The sequence below is a fragment of the Corvus cornix genome, chromosome 1, assembly GCF_000738735.6.
Source record: "Corvus cornix cornix isolate S_Up_H32 chromosome 1, ASM73873v5, whole genome shotgun sequence".
Lineage (NCBI taxonomy): Eukaryota > Metazoa > Chordata > Aves > Passeriformes > Corvidae > Corvus > Corvus cornix.
In genome coordinates, this window is record NC_046332.1 from 115,877,790 (window position 1) to 115,898,584 (window position 20,795).

At 39.7% G+C, this 20,795-nt stretch overlaps 1 protein-coding gene across 1 annotated transcript in view; it reads left to right on the forward strand.

Annotated features, from left to right (window-relative positions):
• Positions 1-20,795, forward strand: part of HLCS (holocarboxylase synthetase) — a 104,187-nt gene that overhangs the window by 16,731 nt on the left and 66,661 nt on the right. The window contains exon 6 of the mRNA XM_039553512.1: positions 18,105-18,376. Within this exon, the coding sequence (XP_039409446.1) occupies positions 18,105-18,376 (272 nt within the window). The remainder of the gene's footprint in view (positions 1-18,104; positions 18,377-20,795) is intronic.

Below are 20,795 nucleotides of genomic sequence, written 5' to 3' on the forward strand. Positions count from 1 at the left end.
TTTACAAGTGAACCAAAAATGTATAATCTACAAAATAGGAGATTTGCTTGTTTTCTCTTATCCTCAGAGCATGAGATTCATCCCTGCCTTACAGGCAGTCGAACAAAAAACAAGAGCTCTTTGGAATTAATTATTCCAGAAAGGAAATTTGCTCTTTTCTCTGGCTCAGAAGTAACAGAAGAGCTGAGGAAAATGTTGAATGAACAGACTATGTGAGAGACCTGAATTAATCACTGATGAATCATTTGTGTCTAATGTTTTTTACTTTTTTAATGTATTACATGTATTATTGGAAGTAAGAAAAAACCTTTGTACTTGAAAGCTTTTCCCAGTTTGTCTCTTGGCTAGAAATGAAAATATCTTTCAAGGCAAAGTTGCTTGAAAGAAAAAAAGATGAGATAAAGCAGTGTGAATGCATCTGTACCAGTAAAAATGTGTCTTTGCTGAAGCACCTTACTGGTTTTGGGGAATGGATTTGATGAATGTGTGATACTTTACCCAAGGACTGATAACAGTGCTGTCAACTAAAAATATCTGTAATTGAACTCTGTGGATTTAGGGCTCTTTTCCATAATAAATTCACTTGGGTTGCAAGGCTTTGAGTTGCCTGTGTGGGCGGGGAGGGTGGGTTTGCATTTGCTTGGTTTGTGTTCTTCCCTCTCCCCTCCTCAGATTCACTTTTGTTGCTTTATAACAAGAACTTCCAAACCCAGAAGGGATACAGAAACCAGAAAGCAAACTGGTTTCAGTGTTGTCCTTCGTGGGAAGTGTCAGTGTCTGGATTCTGATAATGATTCCTGCTGTTTGCTGGTGTTGGAGTGTGTGGTTCTGAAGGGAATTGTTCTCCAAGAATATGGTTTTTGACAGTCTGTGCTTCATTTGTTTCCTCTTGTTGCTTTATTGGCACTCAGGATAATGAAATTACGTAGGGACTGTGCCCAAACTCAACAGTTCAGAGCTGCTTTGGTCTGGTTTTTGTATCTCAGTGATATTTCCTCTTGTACCCCAGGGAACATTTGTAACACTTGTCCCACGGTCCCATGGTAGAATAAATTCTGTGTATTTTAGCACATATTTCTTTTTCTTCACAGTTTTCTATTACTCTGCACACCTTTATTAGTGTAGTTTCCTCATAGAATTGTTGGTTTGTGAGTTAAATTAGTAAATTTTTGGGTTCGGATGCTTTTCACAGGTAGCCTGGAGCAGAGGAGGCTCAGGGGGGACCTCACTGCTCCCCACAACTCCCTGCCAGGAGAGGGCAGGGAAAGGAGGAGAGGAAATGGCCTCAAATGGCACCAGGGGAGGCTCAGGGTGGAGATTGGAAACAATTTTTCCCTGCCAGAGTGGTGAGGCCTTGGGATGAGCTGCCCAGGGAGTGCTGGAGTCACTGTCTCTGGGAGTGCTCAGGAGGAGTCTGGATGTGGCCCTTGGGGACAGGCTTTGGGGTGCTGCTGGTGCTGCTGGGGTGGCACTGGGTGATCCTGGAGGGCTCTTCCAAGTCTTGATGATTCCGTGACATCAGGAATAGCAACAGTGACTGTAGATCAAAGGCATGGGGAAGAAGATGGTGGGGCTGTTGCAGTTAAACCATGAGACACGGGCACAGGAGACATTCTTAGAAAAATTTTCCTGGCTCTTTGTTCAGAGGCAATTTTTTTTAACCAACCTTATAGTGTAACATGGCTGTGAAACTATAAAAGGCTTTTTACTGGTTTGTGAGGTGAAAACTCAGGTGGTCAATTGAGAGAGTTCATCCTGGTGGGAAACAGGATTGGATTGACAAATGAACTTTGTTTTTGCTGCCTCCTGTAAATATGGCTTTAAGGTGAAGGAGGGCAGGGTTAGATGGGATATTGGGCAGCAATTGTTCCCTGGCAGGGTGGGCAGGCCCTGGCACAGGGTGCCCAGAGCAGCTGGGGCTGCCCCTGGATCCCTGGCAGTGCCCAAGGCCAGGCTGGACATTGGGGCTTGGAGCAGCCTGGCACAGTAGGAGGTGTCCCTGCCCATGGCAGGGGTGGCACTGGATGGGCTTTAAGGTCCCTCCCAACCCAAACCATTCTGGAATTCTCTAATTATTAGAAGGCTGGATTATCTCCTAATTTGTTCACTCTCAAAACTTTCTCCAGCCTTCTCCCTGGAGCTGTTTTTTGGGGAAAGGCTGGCATGCTGCAGGTATTTCCAGTGCATTCACCAGTGACTCCAGTACTGACCAGCGTCCCTGCCCAGCTAAACCGCGTTAGTGTTGGCATGATACTAAAATCACTCTGTTGCTCCCCAAACTGGATGCAGTTGAGGCTTTTCCTACAGCTCCTGTGGTGAGGGGAAGGTGTTTGCCACCAGGGGACACTTCTGAGCTGGATTTCGAGGGGAAAACCAAGGAAGGGATGGAAAGCATTTTATGCAGAGTGTGTGTGTACATAGATTTGCATTAAAATATCTTTGCATGTTTGCAGCCACTGCCCTGTATAATATTTCCTCGGTTTTAAAACAGCCTTTGAAATTCCACAGGAATTGATGGCATGTAGTGTCAGAATACAGCAAAACATTTCCAATTAAGAAATCTTGATGGGAGATGAAGGGAACTCCAAATGTGGAGCCAAGTAATTCCAGGTGGTGGTTAAAGATACCTTTCCCTTTTTTGCTGTTTATCTTCAGGGAGTATTTCCCATGTATTTAGGGGAGAGGGAAAGGGAAATCTGGCAAACATTCTCTTTATTTTACACTTCTGTACTTCAAATTTTGTTTTCCTTCTTGCAGGATGGCAGCAAACATGCTGTTCCTGTTAAACAAGCATACAGCACATTTGTAGGCACACAATAATGAACAGCATTCTTACTTTGCATTCTGGTTTGTAAACAACTTTTGGGCCATGTATTGATTCAATAAATGTTTTTGAGGATCATTTAGAAAATGTAGGAAGCTTTGAGGAGTGAAAGAAAATATGTTGTTTGTAGCAATCTCCATAAAAAGGGTCTTTATACTGCTGTGAGAACTAAAAGTTAATGCCTTTTGTACCGAGTAGCATTTAATCTTTCTGTGGAGCTAACTCTGATACGAAATTATGATGTGCTGGCATCTGACCAAAGTGCCACTCATGGAATTGGATTCTCTCATGTTTCAAGGCTGGCTTCGAGTCAGTGTGCATGATACTTCACAACCACTTTCTTCACCAGGCGTGTTCCTTCTGTACTGGAGAGAATGGAAAATGTCATTATCCCCCCAGAATGGCTTATGTAATATATATTTAAAACATTTCTGATCTTGGGCTGCTGCTGGCTTCTCACTCTTGAGATGACAGAGAGCAGCACCAGGGCTGAGCATTTCTTGAGTACAGGTTACCCAGCAGAGTGGTGAGGCTGAGTTTTCTTAGTTTCAGTTTTATCTTGGAGTTTATAATCGGAATCTGAATTTAAAGTCAAACCTGTGGTGGCAGATTGATCCAAATGGAGGCGTCACATTCTGCCTTGGTGTGAAGGCCATAGTAAAAGTGGCTGGGTGGGGATTTTGTTTCAGCACTCCTGATAAAGCCTTTGGAGCCAGGGCTGCCTGGAGCAGATGGGGGTTTGGAGAGCAGGAATCCCGGACTTGTGACAAACGCTGCGGATCCGCGGCCATTTGGCACCGCTGCGCCCGCTCTGACCTCACTGCTAAAGATCTGACAAAAGTGGAGGGTTTCCAAGCATAAAAACCCCATCAAGATTCCCTGACTGTCCATGGGCCCTGCAGCTAATTTATGGAAGTGAGACTGGGAAAATGAGAGCAGGCTTGGCATCAGCTGGAGCCCGGCGAGATCCTCTCGAGTTACCATTGCTCAGAAGTGACGCCTCCTTTCCACAATGGGAAATTGTTGTAGTGGTTGTCTGACAATTTCATTAGGGCTCCTTTTGTAGCCTCACTCCTAAACAAATTATGGCCAGAACATGTCTTTAATTAATAGAGATTTTAATTACAGGGACAAGTTGAGTAAATATATAGATAAATAAATACATATAAGTGAGAGGAAATAGAGGCATCTTCTTGTATCGCTCTTCAAAAAAGATAAAAGTGCAAACTTCAGCTGCTTTTGGAACACTGCATTTGCAGCATTCAGGTCTTCTGAATATGTATTTTATTCCTTTGACAATTCAGTTATGCACTAATGTTATCAGAAAAATAATTGCCCACCACATAAAGGTGATTATTTATGTTTATCAAGCTGGATTTATTCTGTAGAGTTAAGATGGGAGTTGGAGTTAGCGAGTTAAAAGATGCTGTGGTGTTCTCAGAGTTTGTCACTGGATAAAGACTCCAAAAAAAAGTTATCAGGTGTGACTTGTGCCAGCAGTAGATGGGGAAGGGACTGCCTTGGTGAATCTGTCATGTTTATCCCTTGACAGTTCATTTCCAGCAATGATTTCTGACATGTTGAGGAAATCATGAAATTCCAGGTGCAAGGGGACTGGAATTTGGCATGGGCCTATCTGGCTGACACGATGCAGTTCTTAGAGTGAAAAGCTGATTAAAGAACAGCTGTCAGCTTAAATCAGAAAGTTTGCTGTCGTTTCTACTGCAACTGTCCTGTGAAAGCTCTTTTTTTGGGGTTGCAGTGGGTGTTCCCAACGAGCAGAACGTGTTACAGTTTAATAAAGCTCTGTACTCACTTGGCACTTGGACTGGTGACATGAATGACAAAGGATTTACGGGAATACCGAGGCAAGTTTTTCTCAGAAGGAAGAAAATAAAAAGGGAAGACATCTTGTGCTGTCTGTTTTCATGGTACATGTATTTTTCTTCTACCAGGAAAAGTATCCTGTGTAAAGGTCCATCAGGGCAACTTGTATTTTACAGTTAGATCACCCAGAGCTGCTCTTCACAGGGTGACATGGTTTCATTTCAGGAATTTCAGCTGGTCAGAGGTTTATCTCTGCCAGCATTTCCTAGAGGGTGCACAGCAGTGATGAACTGTGGTCCTGCATCTGTCTAATTCCATAATTCTATATACAGGCTCGTGTATGTGTATAGGTGTGTTAATATGTTTAAAAAATACATAATTATTTAAATGTGTATAATTTCATTGTGTTAGCCATATTGGCCACCTCAAGTTTCAGAAATTATCTCCTTTCTTTACCCATTTCTTCCTAAATACACAAGATAATAAAAACAAGTCAAGTGCCAGAGGCCCAGAGGAGACCAGAGAAGTGCTCCAGCCCTGAGAAAAGTTGGGGTGAGAGTTATCCATGCACTGTGTAAATCAGAGCATGCTCCTTGACTGATGAGGATAAGAACTTTTTTTTTTTTTGGAGGGAAAAAATGCAGGAGGAAGAGCTGGTGGATCTGGTTTGATAGCAGATGAAAAAGCAGAGGCTGTGTGGGAGGAGGAGAGAGGGGAATGGGGCAACAGCTGAAGAGCAGAGGTAAGGAGCAAGACTTGAACACAGAGAAAATAACCTTATTATTGCATTTTCTAGCATTCCCTACAGCTGCTACTTGTTACAGACATATCTAATAATTTTAGCTATAAAAACTGTGCTACTTTGGACTGATGGTTTCACTAAAATGTGGGACAATGTTGGATTTTTACAGCTTGTTTTATTGAGAATCACTTCCCTGATCTAGTGTGTGTTGTTTCTCAAGTCTGTACTAGATTGTGCTGCTGAACTTATCTAAGAAATGTTTTAAGAACTACTTCAGAAAACATTTCAAAATACACTTCTTGATTTGTAAAAACAAATAAATGTATCATTAAAATAATAGTAAAAGCCAAGCCTTAGCAGGATCAGTATCGAGGAGATTTTAACACGGAAAAGGATCTTTTCTTCAGTTTGAGAGTATTGATTGTAATAAATTTACGATTTTTGCACGTGGTGAGAACTAAAATTTGGAGTTCAGATCACCTAGAAACCAAAATGTTTCAAAGTGGGTTCACAGATTGCTGAGTCCCAAAACATTTGCTGGACAAACAACCCACTTGTGAATTTTTAGTCAGCTTCTTGCCTTCAATATAGACTTAGAGAATTCCATGTCTTAACACCTTCAGCCAGAGAATCTAAATAAAAATAAGGCCGTTTTCATTTGCTGAGGGAAGGGAAGAGAGATGCTGGATATAATGTGGATTACTGAGCAATACAATTATGGCTCCTTTTTTTGTGATAGTTTTTTGATGTTACACTTGCAACAAAGAAATGAATCACAGTTTCTTTTGTCATTTACCATTCATCTGATGAGTAGGTCATAACTTAAGTAGAAAAGGTTACATTGGTCTCATTGTTAAAATAATTTAAAGTCAGAGCAGCATTCAGTTGGAGAAAGTGTCTCAGTTTCAAGAGCTGTGCCTGGATGCTCCCCACCTATGGAATAAAGTCAAGTTTCAGGAACTCAAAAACATCTTAAGATCCTCGAGAGTTCAAAGAACGATTTTGTGCGAGCACGTCTCAGCATTTCCATGGAGTCAGAATCGATGAAAATTAATTCCAGGAGGTATTTCTGAAATTCTTCTGCAAGATAAGGAAAAATAATTGTGTTTTGATGCACGATTGTCAAGATCTAAATAAAAAATTGCATCTGGCATGTTTTGACTTTAGAACTTATTACATGAAGCGAGCAATTACCCGTGCATTTTTCTGGTCTGGAAGACATTTCTTCTTCCCAAGATGGAATTGTTGGTTTTAGGACTAGTGAATGTACCACAGCTCCTTGTCAGGAGCAGCAGCTGCAGACAGAACTTTTTTCTGGTTACTTTACCATTTTTTAACTGTATTTTGGATGTTGGTATCAGTACAATTATTTGCTGATGGAAAAGAAAATACAGTAGCTGAAAGCAAATGCTAATTCCTACTTCTTTGCTTCCTTAGAGAGAGAGGCACTTTCCCAATGTTACCATAAGCAGTAGGAGCTGCAAATTATTATAAAGATTTGAATTTCCAAGGTTTTGTTAGAAATACCTGGAGACACTTAAAGCTGGACTTCTGTCTGTAGAATATTTCTGTCGTTATTATTATTATTATTATTATTATTATTATTATTATTGCTTTTTGCAATTATGGGAAGTTTTTCCTTCTACCTGTTTTAGCCATAGGCAGCATGTGGGAGGGTAAATGTTGGATTTGGTGTTTCAGTCCAATGGTATTTCTGAATAGACAGAAAAGATAAGGATTTGCTTTTGGTATCTCTGCAGCACTTTTGGAGGTGGAAGTGGACTTCTCTCTAAATATTTTGAAGCTTTTTTCTATCCTAGACAGTCCACTTTAATTAGCAGCCCAGGATTAGCAAATTAGACATTTTTGAATTGCAGTAAACTTTAATATAATTATTGCTGCCCTTATTGCTCCATACAAAACAATTTCTCCATCTGTTCAAGGACATTTCTTCCTTTTAGAAGCATTTGGTAATTTGCTGGTAGAATTTCACTTTCACAGCCACTGTCACAATCCTCTTTTTTTTTTTTTTCACAAGTTTGACAAACTGGAAGGCCATATCAAACTTTAAACTCAAATAATAATTGTTTTGCTTTCAGTCTCCTGTTTCCCCGGCAAATTATGTTCAAGAAACAGACCCAAACTATGCTTATTTAACCAAGGATAAATTAATCACTAAATGTCACGTGTTGATACGGATTTTGTCTGCTTTGAGTGCATTAGTTTGTGTGCAACTATTCTGGAAGTGCATTTTAAACTCCTTTTTTCTGCATTTTAGTACTGATTGAAGTAATCCCTGAAACTTTTTCCTTCAGGACAATTTATTTTTAGAAGTTACCCCTTTGGTTTGGGACTATTAATTATAACGTAATAACTTTCAGCAAAGTTGGTTCATATTTAATCAGTTAAAAGTTCATCTTTGGAGTTGATATGTGGTAGAATATAAAATTTTTGATCCTTTTGTGACACTAAAAAGAAAAATAACCAAGGTCAGGACAGTGTTTCAAAAGCATGGACGGAAACAAAAACACTTCTGAAGTCAAGAGAACCTGGACAGAATGAAGTGAAAAGAATCCTTGCCTGGATTAATATGTTAAATGTTAAAATGTTAATGGGAAAAATCTTTTTCAGGCGTGCAATTCAGATGAGTCTCAAAAAACAAAAGTGAGAGATGTTTGCATGCACTGTAGTTTGATTTTAGTCAATTTGAGTTCTGTCTGGGCTGTGTTCTACATGAAGTGTTGCACTTTGGATTAACTCCTGTTTCACAGTTGGTGGAGCACAAATATCTGCAGGGGCAGAAACAGGTGGCTGACCTCAGAAACAAGTCAGGAGAATCCAAAATCCTTCGGGATAAAGAATGTGCCATTGTCAGAAATGCTCCTCCCTGCCTCTGTGTGGTTCTGCAGAACAATTCTCATGCACTGCCTCAGCCTCAGGTCTCTCCTTGTCTGATTCTTTGAGTGCCTCGTTTCCCAAAGCTGCTCCCAAAACCCTGAATTTCAGTCCTGAGCTCTGACTTTGGACATGGAAATCCAAACATGGCCTTGTGGAGTAGGAGCTCGTGGTGTGTTCAACTTGAGGCAAACCCTGGGTTTGTTCCATAAAATTTGGCCTTATTTCTGTGAGGGTTAAATAAGTTTTATGTCCAGCTTTACAGGACAGATTATATTTGGGGCATTTCTTTCCCCATTTCTCCCTGACCACTGCAGAAATACTTTCAGCTCTCTCCAGAGGCTCTGGAACTCATTCTGGGTCCCTAGACCCAAGGTGCAGTGTAGGATTGGATCTCCATCTTCCTGGGTTTCTTCTGAGGGAAAAATTCTACCCCTTTGCTCTGAGCAAGGTTCAATCCCAGCAGGAGAAAGTGTTAAATCTGAAAAGGCTGAAAAAGGAGGAAATAATTACAACGGGTTAAAAACCACACGGCTGGGATAGCTGTAAATGGGATTTGGATCATCCACTCTCACAGCTGAGTGTTGTGTGAATACTGTGTTTAAATACTCTATTTTCAACCGTGTTTTGTAAGAAAAATTTATTAATTTCTGATAAACTGGACATCAGTGAGGCTTCTTTCAGGGTTCTCCATTTGGTATCCAAGTTTTACATTGCTGTATATGTATATGATGAAGCATGAAGTTTCTTTGATACTCTGCTAAATAAAAAGCAGATTTACTTTTTTTTAAACTTTTTTTTTAAACTTTTTTTTTTACTTTTAAAAGAAATAATCCCATGCTGTCATGTTAATTTTTTTGAAATATCTTTGATTAGCAAAGAGATCTTAAATGAAAGTTAGTCAGCGTTAGCTTAATACTGGGTTTCGTCTTTGCAGTAGGTGTTTATAAATAACAGACCAAGCGTATTTTTGCCATTATAGCGTATAATTTCCGAGAAATTCTTCCTTTCCAAGATGTTCCTTTTGTAATTTATAAAGCACTCTGTCAACCTGAATGTGTTTTAGAAAGGAATATAAAATCCATGGCCCATGTTGAACATCAGCCGTGCAGCTTCAGGGACGGGGCTGCGTTGTAATCCCTGAGCCGTGGTCCACGTGAAAACGTGGTGTGGTTTCACCTTAATATTTCACAGGCATTTCTTTAGCTCCAAAACCCCTCCAGTGTGACAGAGTGGGGAGGTTTTTTTCCTCAAAAGAGGCAAAAATGAGGTCCAGCTGAAAGCTGGTCGTTGGAGTTTAAAGCGTATTTGCAGTGCTAAGAGGAGAATCTTGGGCTCCTGTGCTGCTATTTCATATTCACGAACACTAAATTCATTCACATTTGATGTGTGTAACCCTGCTGAAAGGCAAAACAAACCTGATGGAAAACCCTCAGCTAAGAATTGTGTATTATCAGTGCGAAGAAAAAATATTTTCTTAGGTTTTATTTACTTAACTCATTCTACTGCTAATTCCAAGATTTTCGACAAACAATTTTGTTGTTAGTTTAAAAAAAAAAAAAAAAACAGGTTTGGTACCAAATAAAAATAGTATTATGTGATAGCTGTTTAAGAGAGCCAGTTTTAGCTGCTGGATATATTGCATCTAATTTATTGCCCTATTAGCTGAGAACAAAATTCTTCTGTATTTTTTTCCTAGTCCATACAGAATATTTTTGAGAGTAATTTAATATATGTGTGTACAGCATTTAAGGTTAGATTTATATCTTAATTTATTCTTCCAAACATGACTTTGATTATATAATTTAAAAAAAAAAATCAACCCACTTTAATATGCATAATGCTCAGATTTTAATGCAAAAGTGGAATGTCTTTTCCTTTCTGCTTGCTTTTCCTAGGCTTATTTTTAGCCCAGTTGCACATAGGCTCAATTTACTGTACACTTTCCCTTCAGAAAAATAACAATTTTGTTACAAAGTAGGTGTCACGAAGAATTAAACACCCGGCCCGTAATTTCTCACACCTTTTCCTGGTAGGATAAATCACCACCTCGCAGGCCTCTGATTTATCAGCCTTTTTGTGAAGTGTTACGTGGTGATGTTGTGTCAAAGGTGGACCTTGTTCCTCTGGGTCCTTCCCCCTCAAAGGCAGATTTATGGGCTGGGGCAGCAAACGTGTCCCAATTACGGGGCTGTTGTGGGACCAGTTCCGCTCTCAGAGCTGCTCATGCACTCTTTAATTTCTGAGATTCAAAGCTGCAGGCTGGTAAATGAGATTTTCTCCTGTGATTTTTGTATCCTTTACTTTAAACTAAAATTTTATTATTGACTGATACCGAGCCTAAACTTGGTTTTTCGTGTAACGCGTCGACGGTGCGTTTGTAATCAATTAGAGAAGTCCTTATTTTATTGTTGTGTGTGGATATGGAGTTGGCTTAGCTTTAATAAAACATTTTGGATTGTTTTCACACAACTCCCTTTTGCTCTTTTTCACCACGAGACACAGACTGATTAGCAAATTCCGTTCTTAGCAGGAACCTCGAGTAGGCCTCAAAAGCAGCGCGAGCCACGAGAAACGAGTGCAGTGTTGTAAAACCCTGCTCCATCAACCTGAGGAGTTTTTAAGTAGACTTTTGGCCTTTCAGATGGAATATGCTTCCCTTCCCAGTGTCCTGGGCTTTTTTTCCACATGCGTGGACGGCCCCAGGATTTTTTTTGCCTTTTTTTTTTTTTTTACAGCTACGCTTTCAGTTCTGGATGACGTTTAGCCTTTGACCCAGGCACTTTCTTACAATAAACAGTTTGTTGATGAGAGCAGCTGCTGGGAAGATTGTTTCCAGACTGTTCTGCCGCAGCTGAGGAAGGAAGGGAAGGAAAATCTGGGATGCACCTTACGGCCTCCTCCCCGTTCCTCCCCTCGGCTCTGGTTTGTGCTGAGCAAACCTCCAGCACCTATTCCCATCCTGCTTGTGCCTTCTGGTATCCCAGCTCCCAAGTGGAGCACTCTGCTAAAGCCAGGAGAGATGCAGAGATAGCAAACTTGATGTGAAGACCATAATTAATTTCTTTATGGATTATTTTTAACCTATTGACTCTCATTTGTCATTATTTTCTCAGCAAAAAGGAACATCCTGACTTATTTTTCATTATCAGTGAATCCTGACCTGGGCCCTGCTGCCTGTTTCCCAGGATGGGCTGCTGCCCGTTGGATAAATGAATTTTCTGCCTACACACAGTGCTTTTTAAAGCTAAATTTAATTCTGGATTCAGATTCAGGCAGGGATTTATGAGCAGTTGCTGGACGTGTAGTGCGGGAATGGGTTGAAATCTAAGATGCTTCGTGTTCAAAGCAATGGGGCTGCAATAAAAAGGATAAGGATACCTTGCAGCACTTTGTTAAAAATCTTGCCCTTTTTTGGATGAAGTATTCCACATATCAGTTGGGAAAATGGATCCACTCCTATCCGTGGCTGTTTCTGCTGGGATGATGCACTGTGTTTATGTAATGCAATACTTGTTTTTAAAAACACACTGAAGAGTGGAGACAAAAATAAGGCACTTGACTAAGTCTCTGGAATGATCTTTCAGAAATGATGAGCTTTTTCTGCCTCCCTTCAGAAAGCACATCATAGACTGAAGTAACCCAAACCACTGGAGACTCCTAAAAATCAGATTGGTTGGGAATTGAAAAAGTTGCCAACCCTGCCATGTTTCTAAATGTTCTTCTGTGCTTTGTGCAGTCAAAATCTCCTGGTTTGCACCGTGTCTCAGTTTAGGAAATATAAAAATATTATTAATAAACTGAAACAGATTTCCAGGCTGTGCAGAATCCTGGGAATGCACAGCAAGTACCAGCCAAGTAACTCCAGTTCATGAGAACATGAAATGAAAATGTGCCTCGGTTGTAGGACAATAAAATCTTTATGAAGTTCTTCAGGCCATGGGGAAAGGAGGGAGTCGAGAAATGGGGATTTCTCTCCTTCCTAAGGTTTTTACCCTGTGAACTAAAACACCACCAGTGAAAATAATGGCCTGAAATTAATTGTAAACAGTTAATATTAAAGGAGTTTTCTAAATGCTGCCTAAAAAACTGGATTAGTTTGAGTACTTCTTGTACTTCCAAACAGATTTTTAATGTGTTGTAAATAGGTTTTGTGTTTAAAAGTTGTTTGTTCCCTTTGTTTCAGTTGTTATAAAATCCCTCTCCAAGCTTGCACTTCCTTAAGTCTGGAAGGGCAACACTGAGGACTCTAGGTGTGGATGTGCAGTTTGGGAATGTTATTAAATATTAATAACATCAGCATTGAAAATATTATTATTATTATTATCTAATGAGATCTAATACCTGTTCTGCATCCTCTCCAGTTCCTCTGTGATCACCAAGAGATGATCTTTCCTCCTTTCTCTATCAAATTTTTGTGGTTTGCTTTTTTAATTTCCTTCTTATTTCTTCAAACTTTTCCTAAAGGAAAAGTCATTGCACTTTGCTTTTAAGGGAAAACGATGCATTTTAATGAAAGATTGAGGCAGTAAGCTTAATATATAGTATTTTACAAAGCCTCATTAAAAGGTAATGTAGACATGGTAGGGTTTGAAATGAATAAAGATAGGAGATAACATCATGTGTATTTAAAGTAAGGAAATAAATATTTATATATTATATATTATATATTATTATATATTAAAAAAATTTTTTTTCAGTGATGTTAAATATTGTTTCTCTTGGATTCAAGAGATGCTATGGAAGCTCTCCTGTGGTTAATTTAAATTTAACACCCTCAAACCTGCAGGGCTGTTGAGCAAAGCTGTGTAAGACAAGGAGAACATGGCTATATTTTTGTCTGTATGTGTCTGTGCAGGTGTGAATTTTTGTATTTAAGTTGAACTCCAAGCCCAACTCTTCATTAAAATATGTCCTTTTCTATCAGTGTTGATAGAGAATCCACGGGGATGAAATATATACATTGGAGATCCTACTTGAATTGTGTAATATTCCTTTGGGAACAGGCAATTCTGATAAAAAAAAAAAAAAAGCAGATTTTAGTCATATTGAAGGTGTGATGTCTGGTTTTGCTCCAGACAGGCTCCTCTAAAAGTTTGGTGCCTGATTCCTGTGTAATCTTGGTTTGCTTGCAGTTTACAAACATGAACGTGTAAATAAATAAATAAATAAGAAATTTAATCACTCTATCAGCTGATAATTCCATGGATCAGTGCACCAACTGCAAACTCCTCAAAAATAGAGGTAGTTCATTGGAAAACATTAGATTTTATGCAAAGGAAGGGAAAAAAGTTTCTAAATCACGTTCTGTGTCTCCAGAAAGTGAATATTTGGCCTCGCTTCACAAGCACAGCTAAAGTGCAATATTTTAATCCCATTATTGAGTGTTCAGGTGGAGCATCAGTGGTTAAAATCATCTCCTTTCCCTCACATGAGAGGAGGGAGCTGATGGGAAATGTTTGGTTCGTGGCATTGTGTTTGTAGCTTTCATTTCGTTTCGCCTCCATGTTTTTAATAGGAACCAAATGAATTTAGGCTGTGAGTGAATTTTGTCTTAACAAAGAATTCCATTGATAGAGAGTTTCGGGCCCATCGTTGGAGTTTGGGAGGAAAGAGCAGCTCCCAAATCTGCCCAGTGAGAGATATTTGAATTAATCTGTGTGTGTGCATGAACATAGAGATAAAAAAATACATCCAAATCCTATCTATATAAACAGATTGTAAGAATAAAGTCTTGGATTTGGGTTTATTTTCAACCATTATAACTGGGAGTTTATGTGCTCGGTGCAGAACTCTCATTGTTTGACAGAGCCCAGGTGCAAATAAAATCTTCTCCATCAGGAGCTGTAATTTTGTGTTATTTTATACTACAACAGAGAAGGGTCCATATGCAGCTGGTTTTTGTCTCCCTCTTTCCTCCTTGTTCAATCTCAACCTCTAAGTGAGCGTTAGGGAAAAGTGAAACTTAATGGTTATGAAATTAAAAAGAATTTTGAACAGCAAAAGCAAACTTCTGTTACGGAGCAGTTTCTGCCCACACCTGACCAAACTCTTAAAATCATAGAAAGCAGATGTGAAATGAGAAATAAAATACAGCTTTTGCTCCTCCTTCTTTATGTTGAGATTACCACAACGAGCAATTTGTGCTGGTGAGCGGAGGAGCTGAGGGTCTGCAGTGTGCAGTAGCTTAACTTTGGATTTCTGGGAATTTTGGGAATTAATGTCCTCTACATCTCCCTTCTTGCTCGGAGCTTTTCATTCAGTGCCACTCTCAGTCTGACAATCAGAATTCTTCTGGTGTGTCCCTGGGTACCAGATCAGTGCTTGGAAATTCCCAATCTCTCCTTGCTTCTCTTTAAAGGATTTAAATTGACCTTTGGAGTGTGGAGAATTTATTAGTGAGAGGTTTTGGGTAGTTTTGTTGGTGCAGTTCTTTTCTGCTTCTGGTAAGTGCTTTTTTTATAATGCATTGAAATTACATTTTTTACCATTTAAAATACGGGTAGAAACATTTTCTCCTTATAAATACTAAACTTGTAGATGAATATTTTAACTCTGAAAAGCCGAGTAGGTTTTTTGTCACCGAGTTGTTTGGTTGGGATGTCAAATTTAATTCTTACTTCGAGAAAGAAGGGAATATCTTTGCCTGTGGGAATGTACACGTGAAAAGTGTGACTGGAAGAAAAACCCCGCAGTTTTATAGGAAATAATGGCCTTAAGATGAAAAAGGACAGCATTAAATTAGGAATTGGGAAGAAATTCTTGGCTGTGAGAGTGGGCAGGCCCTGGCACAGGGTGCCCAGAGCAGCTGGGGCTGCCCCTGGATCCCTGGCAGTGCCCAAGGCCAGGCTGGACATTGGGGCTTGGAGCAGCCTGGGACAGTGGGAGGTGTCCCTGCCCATGGCAGGGGTGGGATGGGATGATCCTTAAAATCCCTTCCAACCCAAACCCTTCTGTGATTCTGCAATTCTACAAAATTAAATTTGGCTTGACTTCAGTTCTCCTGCCCAAGCCTGATGAATATCAGTTTCAGAATTTATTTGTGCCGCCCTACAACAAGTTTAGTTATTAAATGCACAAAGTATGTCGCTGGGAGGTTGGGAAATCCAGATTTTCCATGATTGTGTGTGTGAGTAGCTGCAGATCCTGTCAGAGCCTGAACACGGAACAGCTGCAGCTTCTGGGATTCCACAATCCATTAAAGCTTGGAGCAGCATCCTCCACGATTTCCAAAAAGGCCAGGGAAAGGCGTGTCCAGCAGTTCGGGTGTTCCCTGCCCTGGTGCTGGATGCCTGGGCTGCTCCCGAGGTGTCCAGGAGGTTCCTGAGCCAGCACTTGTCGTGTCAGTGGCCACCAGAGGCTGCTGCAGAACGGCAGATGCTGCTGGAATAGGAGAGGTTGGGAATTCCAGCCGGATCCTCGGGTTAAACCACACAGTTCTGACACGATTATATTCCTTTTCAATGGACTTGAAGCAGAGATTAACGCTGACTTCATATATATGTTAATTTCATTATTCGATAATGTTGTTTTTGCTGTGCCAATATAATTTGGGGACCACAAGGCACCGGTTCAGCATCCCTGTCCCTGGAACTTCGTGTGAAGGAAGTTCTTACAGTAAAAAATCATTTTTCCACTGTGACCAGCACTTGAAACTTTGTTAAACGTGTAAGCCATGTTTTCTTAGGAATTTGTAAAAATCCCCATCCTTGATTATGTGTTCCTCGTGTTTATATTTTTCATCAGCTCAATAAACCCTTGGACATTATGGGGGGAAATGAACTTGAGAATTACACACATACAACAATTCTTAAATGGTTCAGTGTGTGTTAGAAGCAATGAAATCAAGAAGTTTGCCTAAAATCTATGGGGAAAAATCACTTGAAGTAATACACTCAGGAGGGTAAAAGGTTGGAATTGTGTGGCATATTTAGAATAATGGAGCATCACACAGGAATAGGTGCTACTTTGTTCTTTTCAGAAAATATTCTGAGCAAAAGTACACCAGAATTTCTGACACAGCCTCAAGCACTCTCATGATTTGTTTACAATGTCGTCACACTTTAATCTCCTTTATTTTGTAACTTAATTTCTGTAAGACTGTAATGCCATCCTTAGGTGAGTTAAAATTATGTTTCTGAGCATAGGACTCGCACACCCAGTGCTGCTGAGTGAATTTCTGGGTTTGGAAAGCAATAGGAAAACACTCTCTGATTAAGCAGAGTTTTTCCATGTTCTCCCTGACAGAAATGAAAGCTGTAATTTTTCTAAATATCGGTTACAGCCAATCAGTTACTGTGGGTATGTAAAACAAGTAGGATAATGTGTAAGGAATTTATTTAGTCTGTCAGAGCTCTGGTGTTACACTGAGTGAAGGTGCAAGTCAAAGAAATGCTCACAAAACCTTCAGTCATCATCACATCATCATTTATGATGCATAGCAAAAGATAAAAAAAGAGGGGAAAGGAAATATTTAAAGCATATTTTATCCAAGAAGTTAGACAGAAAATATTCAGAGGCAGCTTTAGAAAAGCAAGAAATGAGAAGTAATTTCTCCATAACTAAAATGTAGCTGCTGAGTCTCTCTTAGGTTGTTCTGGGGCTTAGAAGTGAGTGCCTGATGGAATTTGGGAGAAGTTACTCTTTTCTTTGTGTCCTGCTCTGCCACTGGTGCTGCAGGGCTGCAGAGCAGCCCCTCTGCTGGCACTCAGCACAGGCAGCAAAGTCGGTGAAATTTGAGAAAATGCCATTTCTGGGGGTGGAAAATCCAGAGAAGGTGTTAGGAACAAGAGCACTTCTCTCATTCCTTCTTCAGGTAGAACAGTGGGATGTGGAAAAGAGGAGTCATTCCTTGGATAGATAACTGTTTATGGGAAGTTTGCTCTTCTTTTGTGGTTTGTGGGTTTTGAAGAGTTGGGCTGGAGCTCAGAGATGTCTTGTTCAAGGGCAGGAGAGCTTAGCCCTGCCTTCAGCACTCACGTAGGAAATGTGTTCCAGTTCCCAGATACAGCAGTGATGGGAACGAGGGGCATGTGCTTGGTTAGAACCTTTTTATTTAAAAATCGCATCTCTTCCTCCTGGAAATTTGGGGGCAAGAATCATGAGTGCCTTATTTCCAGTCGAATTGGAACCACAATTTTTTGTGGTTTCATTTATCACCTAAAAGACCACTTCAACTCCCCAAAATTTAAGCTGCACACTGAGCAAAAAGTCCCAGAATCTGTGTTTGTGGCTGTTCCTAAAGACATGGCAAACATTTCATATCAAACCTCTCAAAGGAGAATTAGTTACCTCCAGCAAGAGTGATGTGTAACATTCAGAGTGTCACTACATGGGTACTAAGGGTAGTAAATCATCCCTTAGCTGAAGGCATGAGCCATTTTAGCAGAAATTCCACTGAGAAATCAGTAAGTGTTTTTCTTAGCTGCTGGTTTAGCCTTTAAATCGAGTCTTAGTGATGGACTAAAGGGCTTCTTGCAGCTGAGGATCTGAGCACGTTGAGAATCCTGCAGGATGCAGATGAGTGTGTGCATTCCATGCTTCAGGATGGAGGAAGACCACTGCAAACCCTGCTACAGAGACAAGTGAAGTTTAATTAATCTGCAAAGGAGCGTGGTCTCAACTCCAGGACAGTGTTGAGTATTCAGGCCAGGCTGGACCAGGACAAGCAGCAGAGCTCACTTTTTGAAGAGAAATGGAGTTAATTTTCCTGTTTTGAAGTAGATGATTGCTTGAATAAAAATGGACTTGGAAGAAGGTTTGTGTGTTTTCACGTGGGGCGATCTGTATTTCTTATTTTATTGCCCTTGCCCGCAGGAAATCCATCTTGCTTTCCTGAAATGGCTGGAGGGAAACGTGGATGCTGAGGGATTAAGGGCATCCAGCAAGGTGTCTCTGAAATTTGTTTCGTCCTGTGAGTCCAAAGTGGAAGTGACTCCGTCCCTGATGCCAGTGGTCACGGAGATGGGAAGTTTCTCCTCAGAACATTTCAGCCTGAAGACCTATCAGGAGCATCTCCAAACCAAGAAGCTGGGAAAGATCCTTCTTTTCACTGAGGTGACCACGACAACCATGGATCTTCTGGATGGGTAAGATGGGGATCCAGGCCATCCTGAATTAACTTTCTGATTGGGAATTCATAATTATGGTAACACACAATGTTCTGAAAGAAACTGGACACAAACCAGAGAACTTTGTGTTCACAGGATGTTAATTGATAATATATAAAATACTGAGCCATAAAGGGTGGGAAGAGATGAGTGGGTTAACTTTCTCTTGGTAGTGGAGTTTAATCTTTATTCCTCTGAACATCACCATAAGGAAATTTAATTTAATAAATATTCATATTTAGGAGATGAAATACATTCTCTAGTGCAAGTTATTTGCTAAGCCTGTTACTTGAGAAGAGTGATACCAAGCAGATTGTATCCCTAATTTTAACATTCCTATTTTCTCTCATTTCTTTTGCTGAATATTTCACTAAAATGCTCTTTAGTGCTTGGTTTGGGTTTTTAAAACATGGATTAGGGTTCTGGTAGAGGTGCTTTCATCATCACACAGATGACCCTTGTGAATGAGCTGCGGGATACCTTAGAGAAGGTTGTTCATGAGAGTTTAAATGGGATTAAGTGATAGGAAAATCACAGTTACTAAATCTCAGCTTGGAGTCTGTGTACAGAGGCTGTACTGTTGTGTTTAGTGGAAGTCTGATGGAAAAAACTGTCTTTGGGAAGTTGTTGCTCTTCAGGACAGAAACTCTAAGCCTGTTTCTACCTGCAGCTGTAAATCCTTGTGGCAGCTACTTTTGAATGTCAGGGTTCATTTATCTGCAGAAACTGCAGATGAATTTTACAGGTGAAAAATAACCTCAGGAATTTAGTTTGGGATTTTTTTCTTCAATCGAGACTAAATTGTCTGGAGTGTTATTGTCACTGATGAGTTTAACCAACAATAATGGCTTCAGTTCTCAGCCTGGGAGCCTAAACTGGGAGACTGATAAAAGTTACAGAATATTTTTTCTTGCAGGTAATAAAGGTGATTTGTTTAGAATATGTGCACACAAAGTCTGTGCACATGGGTGCATTGTAACAGTGTTTAATTAAATCACTTTGTAGTCTTGCAGTGACACAGTGACAGAATTACAAATGGTAGATTTTGCTAGAATATTGCAAGTTAGGGACAAACACAAATTTCAATTCCAAACTATTCCCAGTGTGTGCAAACATCCACACATTAAAATTGTTGCTGTCTAATTTTGCCAATCCTCTCCCCTGGATTTCCATCCTGCAGCTGATTTTGCAGTGGCTTTTGGAGAGATAGAGACTTGCTAGTTTGGTAAGAGGCCACAAAGAGTTATTTTATAGAAATACAGTTATTTGTAGCATTTGCTTCTTCATTTTTCATACTCACAGCATGTTCAGCCCACAGGGTTGAAAGGACTGTAAGAAACTGGTGATAATTCAATAGATCAAGAGGTTTCTTCCCTCCCAGTTGGTTTTGGTTCTCAGTAACATTATTCCTATATCTCAATAAGATGAAGTGTTTAATTCAGAGTTTTGTGATTTGATTTGGATCAAGCTAAATAGAATCTGACCAATTTATGAGTGATTAATTATCAAGGCAAGGGAGATAAGAGAACTGGTCTTGGTTTTTCCGATGTGTTTAAAGGTTGCTTTTTTATTTTAAGTAATCCAAATACAATGAAGTGCTTACAGATGTCAGTCTTGAGGATTTCCCCCATCATGATGAAGCTTAAATAGTTAATTTTCAGGTAAATTGTAAGCTACGTCTCCTAGCTCCATGTGTCTTCTGGTAGGAAGATGGTCCTAGGCAGATCATAATTTGAATTATTAATTTTTAAATAATCTATCTGAGATTAAATTAATTTTACAAAAAGACCTTTGTTTTATGAAGTTAAAATATTTTTCTTAAGTATTATGGGTGATGCTGTAAGTACTTGGTTGTCATGGGTAATAGAATACTGTAATCCTTGTGACTTACAGTCCAGTAAAGAACCTTGAGATTTAAATGATAACATTTCATAAATCTCTAGAAATTGATGCAGAAATTAGGTAATTTTTATTGAGGGACAAAGTTGTCCGGTCTTAAAGCTGCTTCCAAAGGAACCAATATAAATGTTAGGATATGTGTGTGGTGCTTGGTCTAATTGCCAGCTCTGAATGAAAGGAAAACACATCTCAGGGAAAATAATTTCCTTTGCTTGAAGAAAAAATAGTTACTTATTGATCCTTCAGGATTCCCAGAAAAACATTGCACCACTTTGCTTATGTAATCAGGCATTGCATGAGGGACTCTGTTAGGGACTCCCAGATTTGACTCTCTCAAATTTTACCAAGTTTTGATGGTTAAAAATATGATACAGACACCTCAAGAACTTAATGACTGGGATTTGTCGTAAAATAAATTGTTTAATTAGTGGCTTATCAAAAAAATTCAGCATTTAACTTTTGTGACTTCTCATTTTTTCGTACTCTGCCACCAACTGGA